This window comes from Anastrepha obliqua, chromosome 5 (genome assembly GCF_027943255.1).
Source record: "Anastrepha obliqua isolate idAnaObli1 chromosome 5, idAnaObli1_1.0, whole genome shotgun sequence".
Classification (NCBI taxonomy): Eukaryota; Metazoa; Arthropoda; class Insecta; order Diptera; family Tephritidae; genus Anastrepha; species Anastrepha obliqua.
In genome coordinates this window covers 15,890,145-15,906,748 of record NC_072896.1, presented here as the reverse complement: position 1 = coordinate 15,906,748, position 16,604 = coordinate 15,890,145, and the positions used below count along the sequence as shown (strand labels likewise).

At 39.6% G+C, this 16,604-nt stretch overlaps 1 protein-coding gene across 1 annotated transcript; it reads right to left on the bottom strand.

Moving 5' to 3' along the window:
- Positions 1-6,255: 6,255 nt before the first annotated feature.
- Positions 6,256-14,119, bottom strand: LOC129248307 (probable cytochrome P450 6t1). The gene is made up of 4 exons (XM_054887805.1): positions 14,012-14,119; positions 7,602-8,111; positions 6,742-7,533; positions 6,256-6,663 (listed from the first exon to the last, which is right to left on the bottom strand). The coding sequence occupies exons 2-4, from the start codon at positions 8,061-8,063 to the stop codon at positions 6,379-6,381; spliced, it is 1,539 nt and encodes a 512-aa protein (XP_054743780.1). The 5' UTR covers positions 8,064-8,111; positions 14,012-14,119; the 3' UTR covers positions 6,256-6,378.
- Between the last annotated feature and the right edge of the window lie 2,485 nt (positions 14,120-16,604).

Below are 16,604 nucleotides of genomic sequence, written 5' to 3'. Positions count from 1 at the left end.
TTTTAAATTTATGGAAACTGCGAACTGCTGCGGCGCTGTCTGGCTTGCACATTGAAACTGCACGTCTAACTGTTAATCATTTGCAGCTTTCAATTGTGATTTTACTCCATTTCATAGCTCATAAAGCGATAGCAGCTTTTATTAGTGTAACTTTTGCACTCGATTGCAATCTTGTGTGTATATGTGAAGGTGTGTGTGTGTTCATTTTTCTAGTTATAGCGCTCGCCATAAAAAGCTTACATGCAAAAGCTCAGCGCAGCTAATGCAGCTTAGGGTTGGAAGGAAAGCTGGAAAATAGTGTTAGAAGTACGGCACAGATGAATGTCTTAAAAGTTAAATGAAAATTCGAAACAAGTGCAGAATAGCGACTGCTCACTTGGGGGGAAAAAATGAATATTAAAATATTCGTTACCGTCGAATTTATATATCTTACCTATTTAAAAGAAAATCTCTTATGTATGCCTATGACGTGTTGGACATTTTGGGGGACACCCAAGTTAACAACTGTGCAGGCGGTAGAAAGTAAAGGGTGATTTTTTAAGAGCTATAGGAAAGGTTTTCAAAAAAAAACACACGTAAAATTCAGAAAAATGCATGAAATTTTAATTTAAATCGATAGTACAGTCCATATAATTTAATGTTGGAAGATTATTTCATGCAAATGTTGACCGCGACTGCGCTTCAAATGGTCCATCCGCTTAGTCCAATTTTGGCAGACTCTTTCCAATGTTTCGGCTGGTATCTCACATATAAATGCTTTAGTGTTGTCTTCCAATGCGTTAATTTCAGGCTTGTCTAAATAGACATGAGCTTTAACATAGCCCCACAAAAAATAATCTAAAAGCGTTATATCGCAGGATCTGGGTGGCCAATCGACAGGTCCCGAACGTGAAATAAAATGTTCACCGAACTCGCCTCTCAACAAGTCCGTTGTTACGCGTGCTGTGTGGCATGTGGCACCGTCTGCTGAAACCACATGTCATGCAAGTCAAGCTCCTGCATTTTGGGCATTTTGGGCAAAAAAAAGTTGGATATCATATTGCATGGTAGCGCTTACCATTCATAGTTACGTTACGATTCGCAGCATCTTTGAAGAAGTACAGTCCAATGATACTTCCAGCCCATAAACCGCACCAAACTGTGACCTTTTCTGGATACATTGGTAGCTCTTACAATTCTTCTGGCTGATCTTCACTCCAAAATCGACAATTCTGCTTATTTACGTACCCATTGATCCAAAAATGAGCTTCTTATAGACCAAACTGAAGATGTTTGACAGTGAAACAAAACACGAACCGTGCGTCAGCTGTTTAAACCAACTGTTTAAAAAGGTAATAACTAAAAAATCGCCCGTTATATTTTGCTACTTTGCTTCTATTTCAATTTTACCCCTAGATAATTATCTTTCTTATTTTGAGGGTATTGGTACTTTTTCTCTTTTAAACGTTCACTTCTACTTGCTAACCTTCCTCCTTGACGGAAAACCATTATTGCTGACTTTGATAAATTTAGTTGCATATTCCATAGGCTACTATAATTTTCAAGATTATAAATCATTTTTTGCAGTTCATCTATATCTTCCGAAACCATAACTGAAACAAATAGCACCTCCCAAGGTGTCATGTAAATCATTCAGATAAATTCAGCTTATTATTTCTATTATTATTATTATTTTATTATTCAATTTGTAAAGGGTAGTTAAATTTTAAAGGCCGATATTAAATGTTAACCCCACATAAACGTCAAGTTTTTTTCTGCATTTCATTCGACATTATTCAATTACAGACAAACTCAATTTGAACCATGGAAGGATACACAATCGAGCAACGCGGTAAAGTTCTTTAGGCTTATTATGAAAACGGGCGTTCAAATCAAATCACATTTTCACCTCAGTGGATTCGTCAATAAGCAGAATTGCCGCATTTGGGCGAATGATAATCCAAGAGTGATTGCCGAAAAACCAATGCACCCACAAAGAGTGACTGTTTGGTGCGGTTTATGGCCCGGCGGCATCATTGGGCCGTATTTTTTCCAAAATGAGGCCGGTCAGGCAGTTACTGTGAATAGTGTTCGCTATCGTGAAATGATAACGAACTTTTTATGACCCGATTTGGAATATATGGATGTGGACGATATGTGGTTTCAACAGGACGGTGCCACTTGCCACACAGCTAACGACACAATGGCTCTTTTGCGCGAAAAATTTTATGGCCGAATAATCTCTCGTCGTGGCGATGCCAATTGGCCGCCAAGATCATGTGATTTGACACCGTTGGACTTCTTTCTTTGGGGTTATTTGAAAGAAGAGGTGTACGTCGATAAGCCAGTAACAATTTAAGAACTAAAGGGTGAGATAATTTGGCACATTAATGGCATAGAACCTCAGTTATGACTCAGCGCCATCGAAAATTTGGACCAGGTGTGCCGCTGTGGCCGCGGCGGCCATTTGGCTAATATTTTGTTCCATGCATAATTCAGCCATACCAATATTATCATAATAAAGACAAATGACAATAGTTTCCTAAGAAAATTGTATTTTATTCAAAATCAACACCGGCCCTTGAAACTTAACCACCCTTTATAACAACACGAATATCGTTAAAATATGTTAGTGGTTTCCACTATCGTTGACCAAACGTTCCGTGCCCTGACTTCAGGAAGAAAATCAGCTTCAGTTATGAGGTTCATTTCTGGTTAAGGGGTTCCTTTAATAGTAAAACTTCCGATTTTTGGCAATGAAAATTTATAGAACCATCATCTGGTGCCTCTATATGTCGAAAAAAGTTTTGGTTCACATTTTGATCTGCCGATAGCATCGGCCACTATTTCTTAGATAGAATATGCTCTAACTGTCAATAGCCATCGATTTTTAATGAGGATGAAGAAATTTTTGTTTCCTTGGATGACTAATTCTGATTTCACAGAGTTTTATGGTGCATGGAATACCATGAATTTATTGGATGAAAACCCTCACTGGTTTTATAACTTTGTTTTTATAACTTTTTATTTTTTATATTTTATAATATAATTAATTACTGCAGGCAAACCATTGACGAATGCAGCCCTGAAGCACAACCCGCGTTCTTCATGAATCTTTGCGCAACTGAACGGCAGATGTAATCCAAAGGTGGCTCAGTAGCACGCGCAATTTATTGCTCAGCGCGGCAGTCATTTGTTCGAAATTATATTCCAACTTGCTGTCATGGAATAAAGTAGAAAATTAAAAAAAACATTCGTGAAGGAGCATAACAAACTGCTCAGCAAACAGTTCCTGATAGGGTGTTACCGCAGGCCTTACCCATGCAGACATATGGTTGAGCCTGAGCCATCTCCCAGGCATGTCAGGAGGCACTTCCTCAACTACGCGGACGAGATCCAAATCAAAATAGACAGACAGCTACTGGATCGGACAGTGTACAGACAGACCATCAACGACATTCACCTGGTGACCCTTATAACCTTCTTAAGCTCCCGACCCCCAAATGCCGTTATCGGAGTCCAACCACCACACATCTCAGACGAAGAGCTCCTACTTTCCCGAGAGTCGCGCGTAACCTTGGCACAATTACGTTCTAGATACTGTAGCAGGTTGAACTCCTACTTATCCAGAATCGACCCCGACATACTAAACATATGTCCGGCATGTGAAGGCACCCCGTACGATACTAACCACCTTTTCACATGCCCCATCAAACCCACTCATCTAACACCCCTCTCCCTCTGGATCCAACCTGGCGAAACCGCTAGTTCCCTGGACCTACTCTTAGATGACAAGAACCATAAAGTTAGTTTGGAAAATTACTTTCATTCAATTTTAAGTAAGAAATGTTTGAAAATAATACAAAATTAAGCATCAATTTCTTTTGCTCGATATGACCACCTTTATTTTGACTCTGACCTTGCGGCGGTCCAGAAACGAATCGTAAGCTGCCCGAATGTGACTTGCAGGTATTTTGGCCCAATCGCGGGCAATGGCTTTTTTTCAGCGCCTCTAGACTGGTGAAAGATTAGTTCGGTTCTTGCTCTTCAAAATGGCCCAAAGAGAATAATCCATCGGATTTGCGTCTGGTGAATTTGAGATCCATTGTGTGGACGTTATGAAGTTCGGAACGTAGTTTTTTAGTCATTCTTTGTTCATTCGAGCTTTGTGAAACGGTGGTGAGTCCTCGTGAAACGTGCATGGCCTGCCACCGAAATGTTTGTCTGTCCACGTCTTCAAAGCAACCTCCCGAATACTTGCCCGACAATATTTCGCATTTACCTTGACGCCAGGCTCGATGAAAACGATTGGAGAGCGCTCATCTGCGGTTGCAGTGGCCCAAACCATTACCTGTGGCGGGTGCTGCCTTCTGGTGGCCAATCGATGACTCAAATTCTCGTATGAACGGTCGATCAAATCAAACTCTATCATTTTGGGAGTTTACGAATTGCTTAATTTGAAAAAAATTTCTAGTCAGAAAAAACAATATTCCGAAATTGATCGCTTTCGGCAAAGCGAAGCAGTGCGATAAACAAAAAGTTTATTTACTTAAAGGTGTTCGAGCTCACGAATAATCGCTGATCCATTACTGATTTTCTCGGCAAAATACTTCTACGTGCTTGTAAACAAAACTCTGGACTACCACTTAGCCGACTAACAGACAGCTGATGCCCGAGCACCAGCTGCGCGAGCGGTCTGAAGTTGGTTACACTTCAAGTGCCAGACCCTGTAGTGTAGTTATGAGCAGGAAAGCTAATTGGAGAGCGGTGTACCTTGATTTTTCTACAATTTGTGATGAATTGTCGTGCGTAATTATTGAGCTAGAAAAATAAGGAAAAATAATAGTATCCTTCAAATGGAAACGAAAAAACTCAAAGTGAAAAATCTTTCTTGATATTTTGCTCTTCAGCTCTAATTCCGGCCCCTTCCGCAACTAACCTCTATCTTTAAAACTCACCCTATTATGCGGATAAACAAATTTTCATTGCCTCAAAAATTTCATAACTTTCGGCCTAATATAATATTTAAGAGTTAGTTGTTGAGCACCTAAAAATTTGTGGTTACGGTTATTGTGAAGCGAAATTAATTAAGACGATGTAAAAAAGAATTCTATTTTGCGCATCGGCATTACCAACCTTGAAAGTATTAGTGCTAAGTGGTGGAATTTTAGTTGGCCTTACTTTCGTCTTCTTAATTGGCGCGATAACCGCTTACGCGATTTTTGCGAGTTTAACAAAGCGCACCAGTCGTTTCTTTCTCGTGCTAACCGGCGCCAGTTGGACATACCAAGTGAAGCCAAGTCCTACTCCACCTGATCTTTCCAACGCAGAGGAGGCCTTCCTCTTCCTCCACTACCACCAGCTGGTACCGCATCGAATACTTTCAAAGCCGAAGCGTTTAAGCGCATAACATGACCCAGCCAACGTAGCCGCTGGATTTTCATTCGCTGCGTCGTCGTAAAGCTCATACAGCTCATCGTTTCATCGTCTGCGATATTCGCCGTTGCCAACGTGCAAAGGTCCAAAAATCTTACGCAGAATCTTTCTCTCTAACACTCCAAGCGTCGCTTCATCGGATGTTGTCATCGTCCAAGCTTCTGCGCCATACGTTAGGACGGGCTTGATGAGAGTCGTGTAGAGTGTTAGTTTTGTTCGTCGAGAGAGGACTTTACTGCTCAGTTGCCTACTTAGTCCAAAGTAGCACTTGTTGGCAAGAGAGATTCTGCGTTAGATTTCAAGGCTGACATTGTTATCGGTGTTAATGCTGGTTCCTAAATACACGAAGTCTTTTACAACCTCAAAATTATAACTGTCAATAGTAACGTGGGTGCCGCGAGTGCGCCGACTGTTTGTTTGAAGGCAGGAGGTACTTCGTTTTGTCCTTGTTCACCACCACACCCATTCGCTTTGCCTCTTTATCCAGTTTGGAGAAGGCAGAACTAACAGCGCGGTTGTTAAGGCCGGTGATGTCAATATCATCGGCATACGCCAACAATTGTACGCTCTTACAAAATATTGAGCCTGAGCGATTAAGTTCTGCGGCTCGTACGATGCTCTGCAACATCAGGTTAAAGGAGTCACACGACAGCGAGTCACCCTGTCTGAAACTTCGTTTGGTATCAAACGGTTCGGAGAGGTCCTTCCCAATTCTGACGGCGCTGCTGGTGTTGAGCAACGTCATCTTGCAAAGCCCTACTTTAGGAACTAATAAATTTATTTCTCTCAGGCAGTTAAAAATACGAAGAGTGGAACGTCACTTTAAGTTTAGTAGTATTTTATCGGCTCGTGTAGTGAAGCGCAATTTATTGTTGAGATGAGATAACAGTTCTTAATTGTATGCACTACATTACTTCTTAGTATTAGATTAAAAAAAAAACTCTAATGCCTTTACTACTTCAATTAGTAAATCTTATCCTTCACGAAACTCAGACGAGTACCACCGTCTCCGGCCAAGGCGAAGGCTTTCGCATTGAACTTTATTTCGGATGGTGTGAGAGAGCAAGTTTCTACACGGTAATTCTTTAAAATATGTATGAGTCCCGCTTTAATTTCCATAGGAGCCAGCATTGTGCCCATGCAGCCGCGTGGCCCTCCGCCAAAGGGCATATAACTCATAGGTGTATGCAGTTTGCGATTTTCAGGTGAGAAACGTTCCGGATCGAACTCGAGCGGTTTAGGCCATAACTGCAATGAAGTAAAATTTTTATTTAATATACATAATAAGAAGAGAAAAACAAAACTTCACGCATTCCATTAACATACCCGTTCGTCTCGATGCAAGCCGAGTATAGAAATATAAATTGGCATACCTTCTGGTATACGATAACCACTTTCGCTATCCAACAAGTAACCCTCCACGGCAGTACAGCGGCGCTCGACAAACGAATTAGAAGGATACAAGCGTAGCGTTTCATCGACGACCATACGCAAATACGGCAGCGCATTGACGGCTTCATAGTCGATTACACCATCACCTTTTTCAAGCGCTTCCAATAATTCCGCGCGCAAACGACGCTGCATTTCTGGATGCCTGGCCAATTCATAGAGCGCGAAACTAATCGTGGAAGAGGAGGTGTCAAAACCAGCCAATAGCAAGAAAGCTGCTTGAGCTACAAAAAAATCATGCTTTTGCATCACATCCGCTTTCGCGGTGGGAATAGTTCGCTCCTTCAAAGCCAGAAATACATCAACCAAGTCATTGGGATGTGCGCCACTACGCATACGCTCGTCCATGGCGTATTTGATGAAAGAGCGCATGAATTCTTCAAATTCCGGCGAGTAGATATGCGTACCCACACGCCCGACTAATTTCGGCGCGAAGAACATGGTGAAGAGGTGTAGCAAGCGTTTGAAGCGTGGGTCGTTCACTTCGATGCATTTGTTTCGCACTTCGGCTTTGGGATTTGACAAACTATTCGCCTCAATGCCGAAGGCGACCGAAGCTATGACATCGGTGGTGTAGAGCGCGCACATGCTTTTCACCTCGACGACGGTCGAGTTGGTTTCTTCATCGAATTTCAAAGTGCTCATGTATTCCTCTAGCTTGTAGCCGACCTTAAAGAAGAAATATGTTTTTTTTATTTCTATTTTTTTAAATTTACTATGCCCCTACACTTTCATACCTGAGTCAACAGTGGATACATTTGCTTGACTTTTCCGTAAGTATATAATGGTGAAAATATCGGGCGTATCTCCTTCCAGATGTCGTATTGCGCAAAGAATAAACTCAAGGCGCCTATTTCATCGCCCACTGGGTCACTGCGCGCAAAGCGGCTACCGAATTTGCTAAAATCGCTTACGAGCACACGTTTGATTAGCTCGGGCGCTCGCAGTAGCAGTGCGTGATTATGCAGCACATGGATGCCCACAAAATCGTGCCCGTTGGCGGCTGGGTGGTGGTGGAGCGTCATGAATTGTTCGCCAGCGCAAGAGCGACTACTCAGCAAATCGTACACATTGCCCACGATCAACGTGGATGGGATGTGCGGTAGGCCAAGCTTTTCCCAATAGCGATAATGTTGCCGTAGCCAGTAGTAAGCGGCGATTATGAGGCTGAGGCCTAGTGTCAAGCCTACAGTCAACATGGCTGGCGGGCGCGGTGTTATTTAAAAGTTGCTATTCGAATCGAATTTCTGCAGGAAGTCAGAGATTTATGGAGATCAAAATAAATGCTTGTGAAGATGTTAAGTATCAAAGCAGCAAATAAAAGAGAAAAAGTTTCTTTTGGAAAATTTCGTTTATTAATACTCGACTTATTTTAACAGGCGAATATTTTCATGGACATTTTTTTTAGATAATTTATTACATATTTGCAGAAAATTTCGGACAAAATTTGATCACAAAAAGCATGAGCTAATTTAAGCATTTATACAAGAATCATAAAAACAGGATTGCGCCTATCCAAAGCGAATCTGTTCAAGGCGGTGATATTCGAGCAACAACCACATTTTTGAAATTAGAAATGTTAGGTCAGGTTAGGTAGTAATGGTTGCATTTTTTTCTCGTTCAACACAACGTTGGGAAAAATTTAAGGAAGCTATACCAGTTGTCATGAAAACCCAACCTGAAACCAGATGGAGCGCAAACGTAGAAGCAATAAAGCCGGTTAATAACCATTTGGATCAAATTCTGGAAGCTCTTGAAGAAATTACCGAAGACAAGAATCAAACAAGTGAAACAAGAAGTGATGCCTAGCAACTAAACAACGAATGTTAAAGTATGATTTCTTGATTAGGCTGGGATTTTGGAATAAAGCACTAATCCGCATTGCTGCGTTCAAAAGATGTTGCACGATGATGCTGAAAATTTGAAGACTCTTCAAAATTATTTCGAAAATGAAAGAGAGGCCATCGTTGATAGTTCACTCGAGGAAGAGATAATTTTATGTCAAAAATGGGACTCATGCAACTGAAAGACGCCGAAGAAGAATAAAAAATATGGATGGTGAGATGTCGATTGATGCAGGTTTGAGTGCCATCGAAGAAATGAAAAGGGTCTTGAAAGAAACAGTTGATCGACTATTTCAAGTAATGAACGGAAGATTGGTACGGTTGAATGAAATCGATGAAAAATTTAGATTCCTTCTCGATGTCAAAGGTCTTATTTATCAGGAAAAAAACGATTTAAAAAAAGTGCAACGAGTTAAGTGAATTCTACGTGAGTGATATTGATGGAAATGAACTTTACGAAGAAATTCTTGACTGCAAGATGTTGCTCTCGAGCCGAAAAAACACCATTTCAGGGACTGAAACACTCCTGGAGTTCATTGTTCCGTTCGGAGATGAAAGCGTGTTCCCAAATCTTCGCGTAGCAATTCAAATTCTACTGATAATAGCAGTTTCCATTGTTAGCTGCGAGAGATCCTTCAGCAAGTTAAAACTTGTACTGTCTTATTTAAAAGCTAGAATGGGTGAAGAAAGACTGCCGATTTGGCGTTATTAAGTGTGGAAAGGGATGAAACTGAAAAACTGATTCCGATGATATTATCAATGAATTCGCGTTAAAAAAAGCAAGAAAAGTACAACTATAATTTTTACAAAGCTTCGAGAGCAGTAACAAGTTAGTTGAAGAAGGCGCTACTTCCAGGTACGCCTCTGGTCAGAAGTGAATTTTTTATGTACCTAGGTTAGATTAGGTTTGGCAACCGCATCGCACATAGAGACAACGATGCCATTTAGACCACGAAATTGATCCGTTGTGAGCCGCGGGGGCTGGGCTACATTTCCCTCTCCATATTGAACCATCCTGAGCTTTTGACAAAGCGTAAAAGGTTGTTGATACCTAAAGTGTATAGATTATCTATATTCATTAAGAAATAGCATCTTAAATATCAGTTCCTGCCTTTGGCTAGAGCTGGGAATGTGCAAAAAAGTTGTTCACTTGTTTCCAACTCCTCCTCATTTCTGCAGCTACGACAGAAATCATGCGTGTAAACGCCTAATCTCCTTGCATAATTTCCTATGAGACAATGTCCTGTGAGGGCCCCTACTAAGGTCCTGATTCGAAGTCTACTCAGTTTTATAATACTCTTGGACAGACGTATGCAAATTTAGCCTTGGCCATGTTTGCCTATTTTATGTACCTAAAATTTTAAAAATTTATTAAATTTTAAAACAGTAAATTCTTTTTTTTAAGTCTTTCACATACATTTATAGTTTGAGGCAAAATTAAAATTTGAGCTTATACTTAAACATTTTTTAAAATAATTTTTTTTTGAAATACCATCGTATTATTCAGTTGCAAAAAAAGTAATAAAAATCTACATATTTTCACAGAAAAAAAATTTCATGAAAAAGTTTTTGAAGGCAAATTCTAATTTGAGATGAACTACTGGGTAATAAATTATTATTTTTTTTTCATTTAATATATCAAGGAAGCATCCTAGGCCCTCTCTTGTACCTCTTGTATACGTATGACTTACCGGTTCACGAGCAACACGTCACCGCAACCTTTGCAGATGACACGGCTGTCCTAGCAGTTGGAGAAGTGATCGAGACTACAACGACGAAATTGCAATCAGCGGTGAATTCTATTGCAACATGGGCAAAAAAATGGCGTATAAAATTAAATAATTCAAAATCAGTTCACATTGTATTCGGCCTGAATAAACAATTTACAAGCCAGTCTACATAAACAGCGTAAATATACCGTACGTCAACGAGGCAAAATATCTTGGAATAACCCTTGAAGCTAAGCTGCGTTGGAAGGCGCATGTCAAGAAAAAGCGTGAAGAGTTGGAATTAAAAACAAAAAACATTCTTTATCTTATTGGCAGACACTCTATTCTGTCAACGAACAACAAACTACTGCTATATAATCAAATACTCAAACCGGTCTGGACGTATGGCATTCAGCTATGGGGATGCTCAAGCGAATCTTGCAACGATTCCACAATAAAGTGTTGCACAACATCATCAATGCTCCATACTATGTGAGAAATCTCGACCTCCATCGTGATCTTGGTATCCTACCCATCGCTGACGTGGCGAAAAAATACGCCATGGCTCACAGACAACGTTTAAGTACACATGTCAACGCTGAAGTATCGGCTTTGCTTCAGCCAAATACTCCTCGTCGGCGGCTCAAGCGTAAAACAGTTTTAGACCAGATGGGCACCCATTAGCAGCTGTACCTTATATATTATATTTAGACATTCATCATGAATTTATGAATATTGAGGCATCTTGGTTTTTCCTTTTTTAATATATACGTCCAATAAAAATTGCTCGTTAGTATCTTTATTTAGTTGTACTATTTGTAATTTCTAAACGTTATTCTGCTTATACTTTAAGATGCGTTAATAAAAAAAAAAACAAAAAAAGATGTCAACCCCTCAAAAATCGTTTTTTTGGTGCAAAGCGGTTTTCATATCGAGAAATTTTTTTTTCGGGTAAATAAATCGTTCAGATTCACTAAAAAACATTTTTCTACAATAATCATTTAATTTTTTTGATTTCAGTTGAGCTGCTCATGCGCTACCGTGATTACCGCAAGCCTCCTCTAAAAAATGGCGTTTCGGGGGAGGGGCGATATCAACAATAAATAATAACATTTTTTAAAATAAAAACACCAAAATGTATTCTTGGAGAGTTACCCTTCAGTATGACTTATGCCTCATTTGAATAAAAGTTCTAAAACATATTTAAAAAAAATTATGATAATCGTCCATTTTGTCGAGCTCACAAGGTATATAACCCCTTAAACATCCAGTTTTGCTTTTGAATAACTTTTTACGAAATAAAAAAAAAATATTTTGAGTGAGTTACGAATTCTATTGCTTGTCTGTCTGTGTACTGCGGGTGTCTAGATCACAAGTTGTAAATATGATTGGAAAAATTATAAATCTTCCGATGGGGTGACTAAATTTGCATCACCTTTTAAACATATCAAATCGACCTGAAACCTTGTCGTTAATAACGCAATGCCGTATTCACGAAAAGACGATCGGCTAGAAACTGTTGAACGATTGAGAACAAAACCAAATTGATTTCGCGAGATTAAGAGATTTTAGACAAAAAAATTAAGGTTTCTTTAATTATATTTTTAAAAACTTTGTAGACCGAATGAGAGTTTAGGAACACTCTGAGAGAGTTTAGTGGATCCGTAGCTGGAACAAAGTGGGTCAAAACGTCAGTCAAAAAATAATAAATATTTACAGACATAACGAGATTTGAGTGAGAGCTACTTTCGACAAAAAGTTTGAAATTCATTTTCTCAAAACATCAAAAAATTTATAGGCTATTTTAATACTAAGGGGACGATATGTTTGACAATCGCTAACAAGGCACTGATGCAACTGAGAATGCCTCCTTCAAACCGCCCTGCAAAAAATCTTTTCGATCGTGATTTGCAACGAGAAACACACTATGATTCTAACGAACTGGGGACATATGTATGTACGTTAGAATAAATCTTCCGCAGTTGTTTTTTATAGATGCGCCCGGTGGTACAGGCAAGACTTTTATTATTTCACTAATTTTGGCTACCATACGATCACAAAATAATATTGCACTGGCTATTCCATCATCTGGAATTGCGGCACCTCTTTTGGATGGTGGCCGAACAGCGCATTCAGCATTGAAACTGCCGTTGAATTTGCAAAACACTGAGACACCAACATGCAACATCAGCAAAAATTCTGGAATGGGAAAGGTATTCCAAACGTGTCAAATTATCATATGGGACTAATGTATAATGTCTCACAAGAAAGCATTGGAAGCGCTTGACCGAACACTGCGAGATTTAAGAGGAAACAGACGGATCTTCGGTGGCGCACTCATTTTATTGTCTGGTGATTTTCGACAAACACTACCCATTAAACCACGTTCAACACCCGCTGATGAACTTAATGTATGTCTTAAATCATCAGTTTTATGGCGTCATTTACAGAAATTTACTTTGAAAACGAACATGCGCGTATAACTACAACGGGATGCATCGGCTGGAAATTTTGCAAAATAATTATTGGATATGGGAAATGGACGAATGCAAATTGATGAATCTACACAATGTATCACCCTGCTAGCAAAATTCTGTAAGATCACAAAAAGCATCGACGTATTGGTGCAAAAAGTTTTCAAAAACATTGCACAGAATTACAAAAACCATCAGTGGCTCAGTACGCGCGCTATATTAGCAGCCAAACACTGGGATGTCAATACCATCAACTTCACCATTCAGCATGGAATACCCAGTGAAACGACAACATATAAGTCCATCGATACTGTGGAGAATCAAGACGAGGTTGTCAACTATCCAACTGAATTCTTGAATTCGCTTGATTTGCCAGGCATGCCGCCGCACGTTCTGACATTGAAAATTGGCGTACCCATCATTCTTCTTCGAAATATAGATCCACCACAACTTTGCAACGGAACCAGACTCCCAGTCAAGAAAATGATGAACAATGCGATAACAGGCAACAATTTTGACTGGAAAATTCAAAGGTGAAGACATACTGTTGCTACGTATCCCAATGATCAGATATGTCATTCGAAACGTTTACAGTTCCCGGTGCGACTCGCTTTCGCAATGACTATTAACAAAGCACAAGGACAATCGTTATATATAAGTGTGATTAAATTTGGAGAATCCATGCTTCTCACATGTACAGCTCTATGTGGCTTGCTCACATGTCGGAAAACTTCTGATTTATTCGTCTACGCACCAGATGGAAAAACAAGAAATATTGTGTATCCCAAAGCATTTCAATAAACATCGAATTGGAACTAAACTTTATAATGTCACAATTTTTTCGAAGTAAACAAAATCAATAAAATGGTTTAGAATGAATTGAATATTTGTGTACTGATTTTTCTTTAAAGTTATTTTTCCTAAATTTATTTTAGTTGTTGGCGTAACAACGCGCGCGGGTACAGCTAGTAATAAATATTTTTCCAATCATCGACAAAAGTACCACCAATTTGATAAAAAGAAATTTTAATTTTCGCACTCCGTTATAATCAAAAATATTCCGAAATTTTCTGCAAGTCATTTAATGATTTCTCTGCAAAAAATAAATCATCCTTGGCACCTTCTTAATATCCTTTTTTCAGGAATTTCAACGCTATGAGTTTTTCTTGTTTTTGAAATCTATGCAAATTGTCAAGGGCTGCACACTAAGCGAGTGACACTTTAAAACTGTACACGTAACTGCGTTAATCAGTAGATTTAATCTCCTTTTATAGGTAGTTCGTATGTGTGCATATGCCGAAAGCAGTTTTAAAAAGTGATGATGGCTTGATTAACTTGCATGTGTGTTTGTGAGCCTTTGATCTTTTATAGCTGCTATAGAAAACTAATTACCCATTAAAAGAAAAATTACAAAAAAAAAAAACGTGAAAACTTATAATGCTTTACAGGGTCAAAAATTATCGAATCAAGATTGAATTTGCGAAAATTTACTTCATATTTGTGTAAATGTGCACGAAATTGCCGAGCGAAAAAAAAAAAAAATACGGCAGCTGCTGTCGGCTTGCAACAAAAGCAAATAATCACAAGCTGCAGTATGTATGCATGTATAATTGGCGCGTACACCCTTTCTGGGTGTTTGGCCGAGCTCCTCCTCCTATTTGTGGTGTGCGTTTTGATGTTCGTCCACAAATGGAGCGGCCTACAGTTTCAAGCCGACTCCGAACGGCAAATGGTTTTTTTATGCTTTTTCATAGCAGAAGTACACTCGGAGGTTTGCTGTCGCCTGCCGAGGGGCAAGCGCTATTATAAATGGTTTTCTTAATTTGGTGTTTCACCGAGATTCGAACCTACCAACCCATTGTTTTTTTTTTTTTTTTTTAAGGAGGTTGAAATCAAAATGTCAGAAACATCTCAAAGGTGCCGTCACACCAATGGTATGTGGGGCACGCTCCCGCGTCCAGGTTCCTCTCCTGTAGGCATATGAAGGCTATACACCGTCGATAGTCTCAATTACTCCCACTATGTTTATAGGTGGTCCAAAGTAAAGGAGGCATCGGAAAGCTTGCAGTAGTGTTATCTTAATTCACTACCGTCTTGTCTTCTGTATGATAATGTATTGAGTGTTTCACTCAAACGGTTGTCGGTTCGTCAACCCATTTGGCTACGGTGACTGCAGTACTTATTTATAAAAGAACAGGTGACAGAAATCTGCTGAAATGCGGATGAGCGGCTTAAGAAGTTTCTTTATATTGATTGCCTCGGTAATCGCCTAAGCGACAGGAGCCGAGTTCAAAAAAACCATTTCTTCTCGCTAATGCTAAATGGCGCCTATTTTAAACAGCGAGCCGCTTAGCCTTTCCTATTCCACTGAGGAGATATTGCCACTCCTTTGCCAACGTCGTGTCAGGCACTTAAACGAGTAAACTCGAGTTTATCCATTTGTGCCACATGAACATGCCTTCTGACCCGTTGGATCTGTATTTCCTGGACTATGTTTTTGCTGCCTTAAAACTGAACTTAAACCAACCGCGCCATTACGAGCTTATAAAAGCCGCAGGATGGTTTAAGTGTAAGGATAGTGTAAGGAAAAAATTCTAGTGGTATCACAATGGACCTACGACAGTTAGTCATATTGGCAGCCACCAGACCTGCCTACTTACCTAGAGCTCATATAGCTTATTGTTCTATAGTCTCCGATACTTGCTGTCACCAAGACGCAAGGACCTATTAATCTGCCACAGAATTTTTTCTTCTATTGTAATATATTCTAAGAACTGCCTGGTGTTACCAAGCTTAGTGAGATGGGTGCCAAGAGACAAGTGCGCTGACTATAAATACTTGGCTTTCCGCGGATTCAGACCCATTCGCTACGCTTTTTTGTCCAGTCTAAGAAAAACAGAAGTAATGGCGCGGCTATTGAGACCATTGATTTAAAATGAAAAAACTATTTAACTTTCATATACAAATTTCGCCTCCTGAATATAGGCCCATATAACCTCTCTCCCCAACCGCGCAAACTACTCCCATTCCTAAGCGATGAACATTTTTATGAGTGATGTTGAACGCACATATTTAGGCAAGTTTCATGATAATGTCGTATAAGGAGATCAATTTCCTCCCAAAGATGATAAGAAATAAGAAAGATCTGAACCATTCCTATTTAATTGTCAGGTGTATGATTGAGCCGTTCGCATTGAGTTCTTACTTTTCCAGAATTAATCTCATGTCGATGGGGCAAACTTTTGTGAAGAGTGTCTTTAAGACTTTCATCACATCCTCTAGCTTGGGCTCAGTCGCAAGTCGACTTAGTCAAATGAAAACAGTGGAATTTCGCTGTTACAACACCAACAAACCGCGATAACCATATTTCGTAGGCGAAAATTGCATGTCAATTTGAATTTAAGCCTCCGTTGCACACCTTTTTTAAGTGACGAAAGTCTTGAAGATCTTTCTCAACCCGGTCGTGGCCTTTTTTCGTCCTGTTCGAGGATCCTTTCTAAAACGTTATACCCATATATCTATAGAAAATTAAATTTTAGGAAGCTACCTGGAAGCTTAAGTCGTTAACTACAATATAAATATGTTAAATACATGTCCAAAGTCAAAAAAGTGTGGCCAGAAAAGTGTGACCAGAGTCGGGTGCCAAATGGAGGGTTCAACTAACAAACTTTTGAGAAGAGGATCTTCAAGACTTTCATGACTTCTTTTAGTTA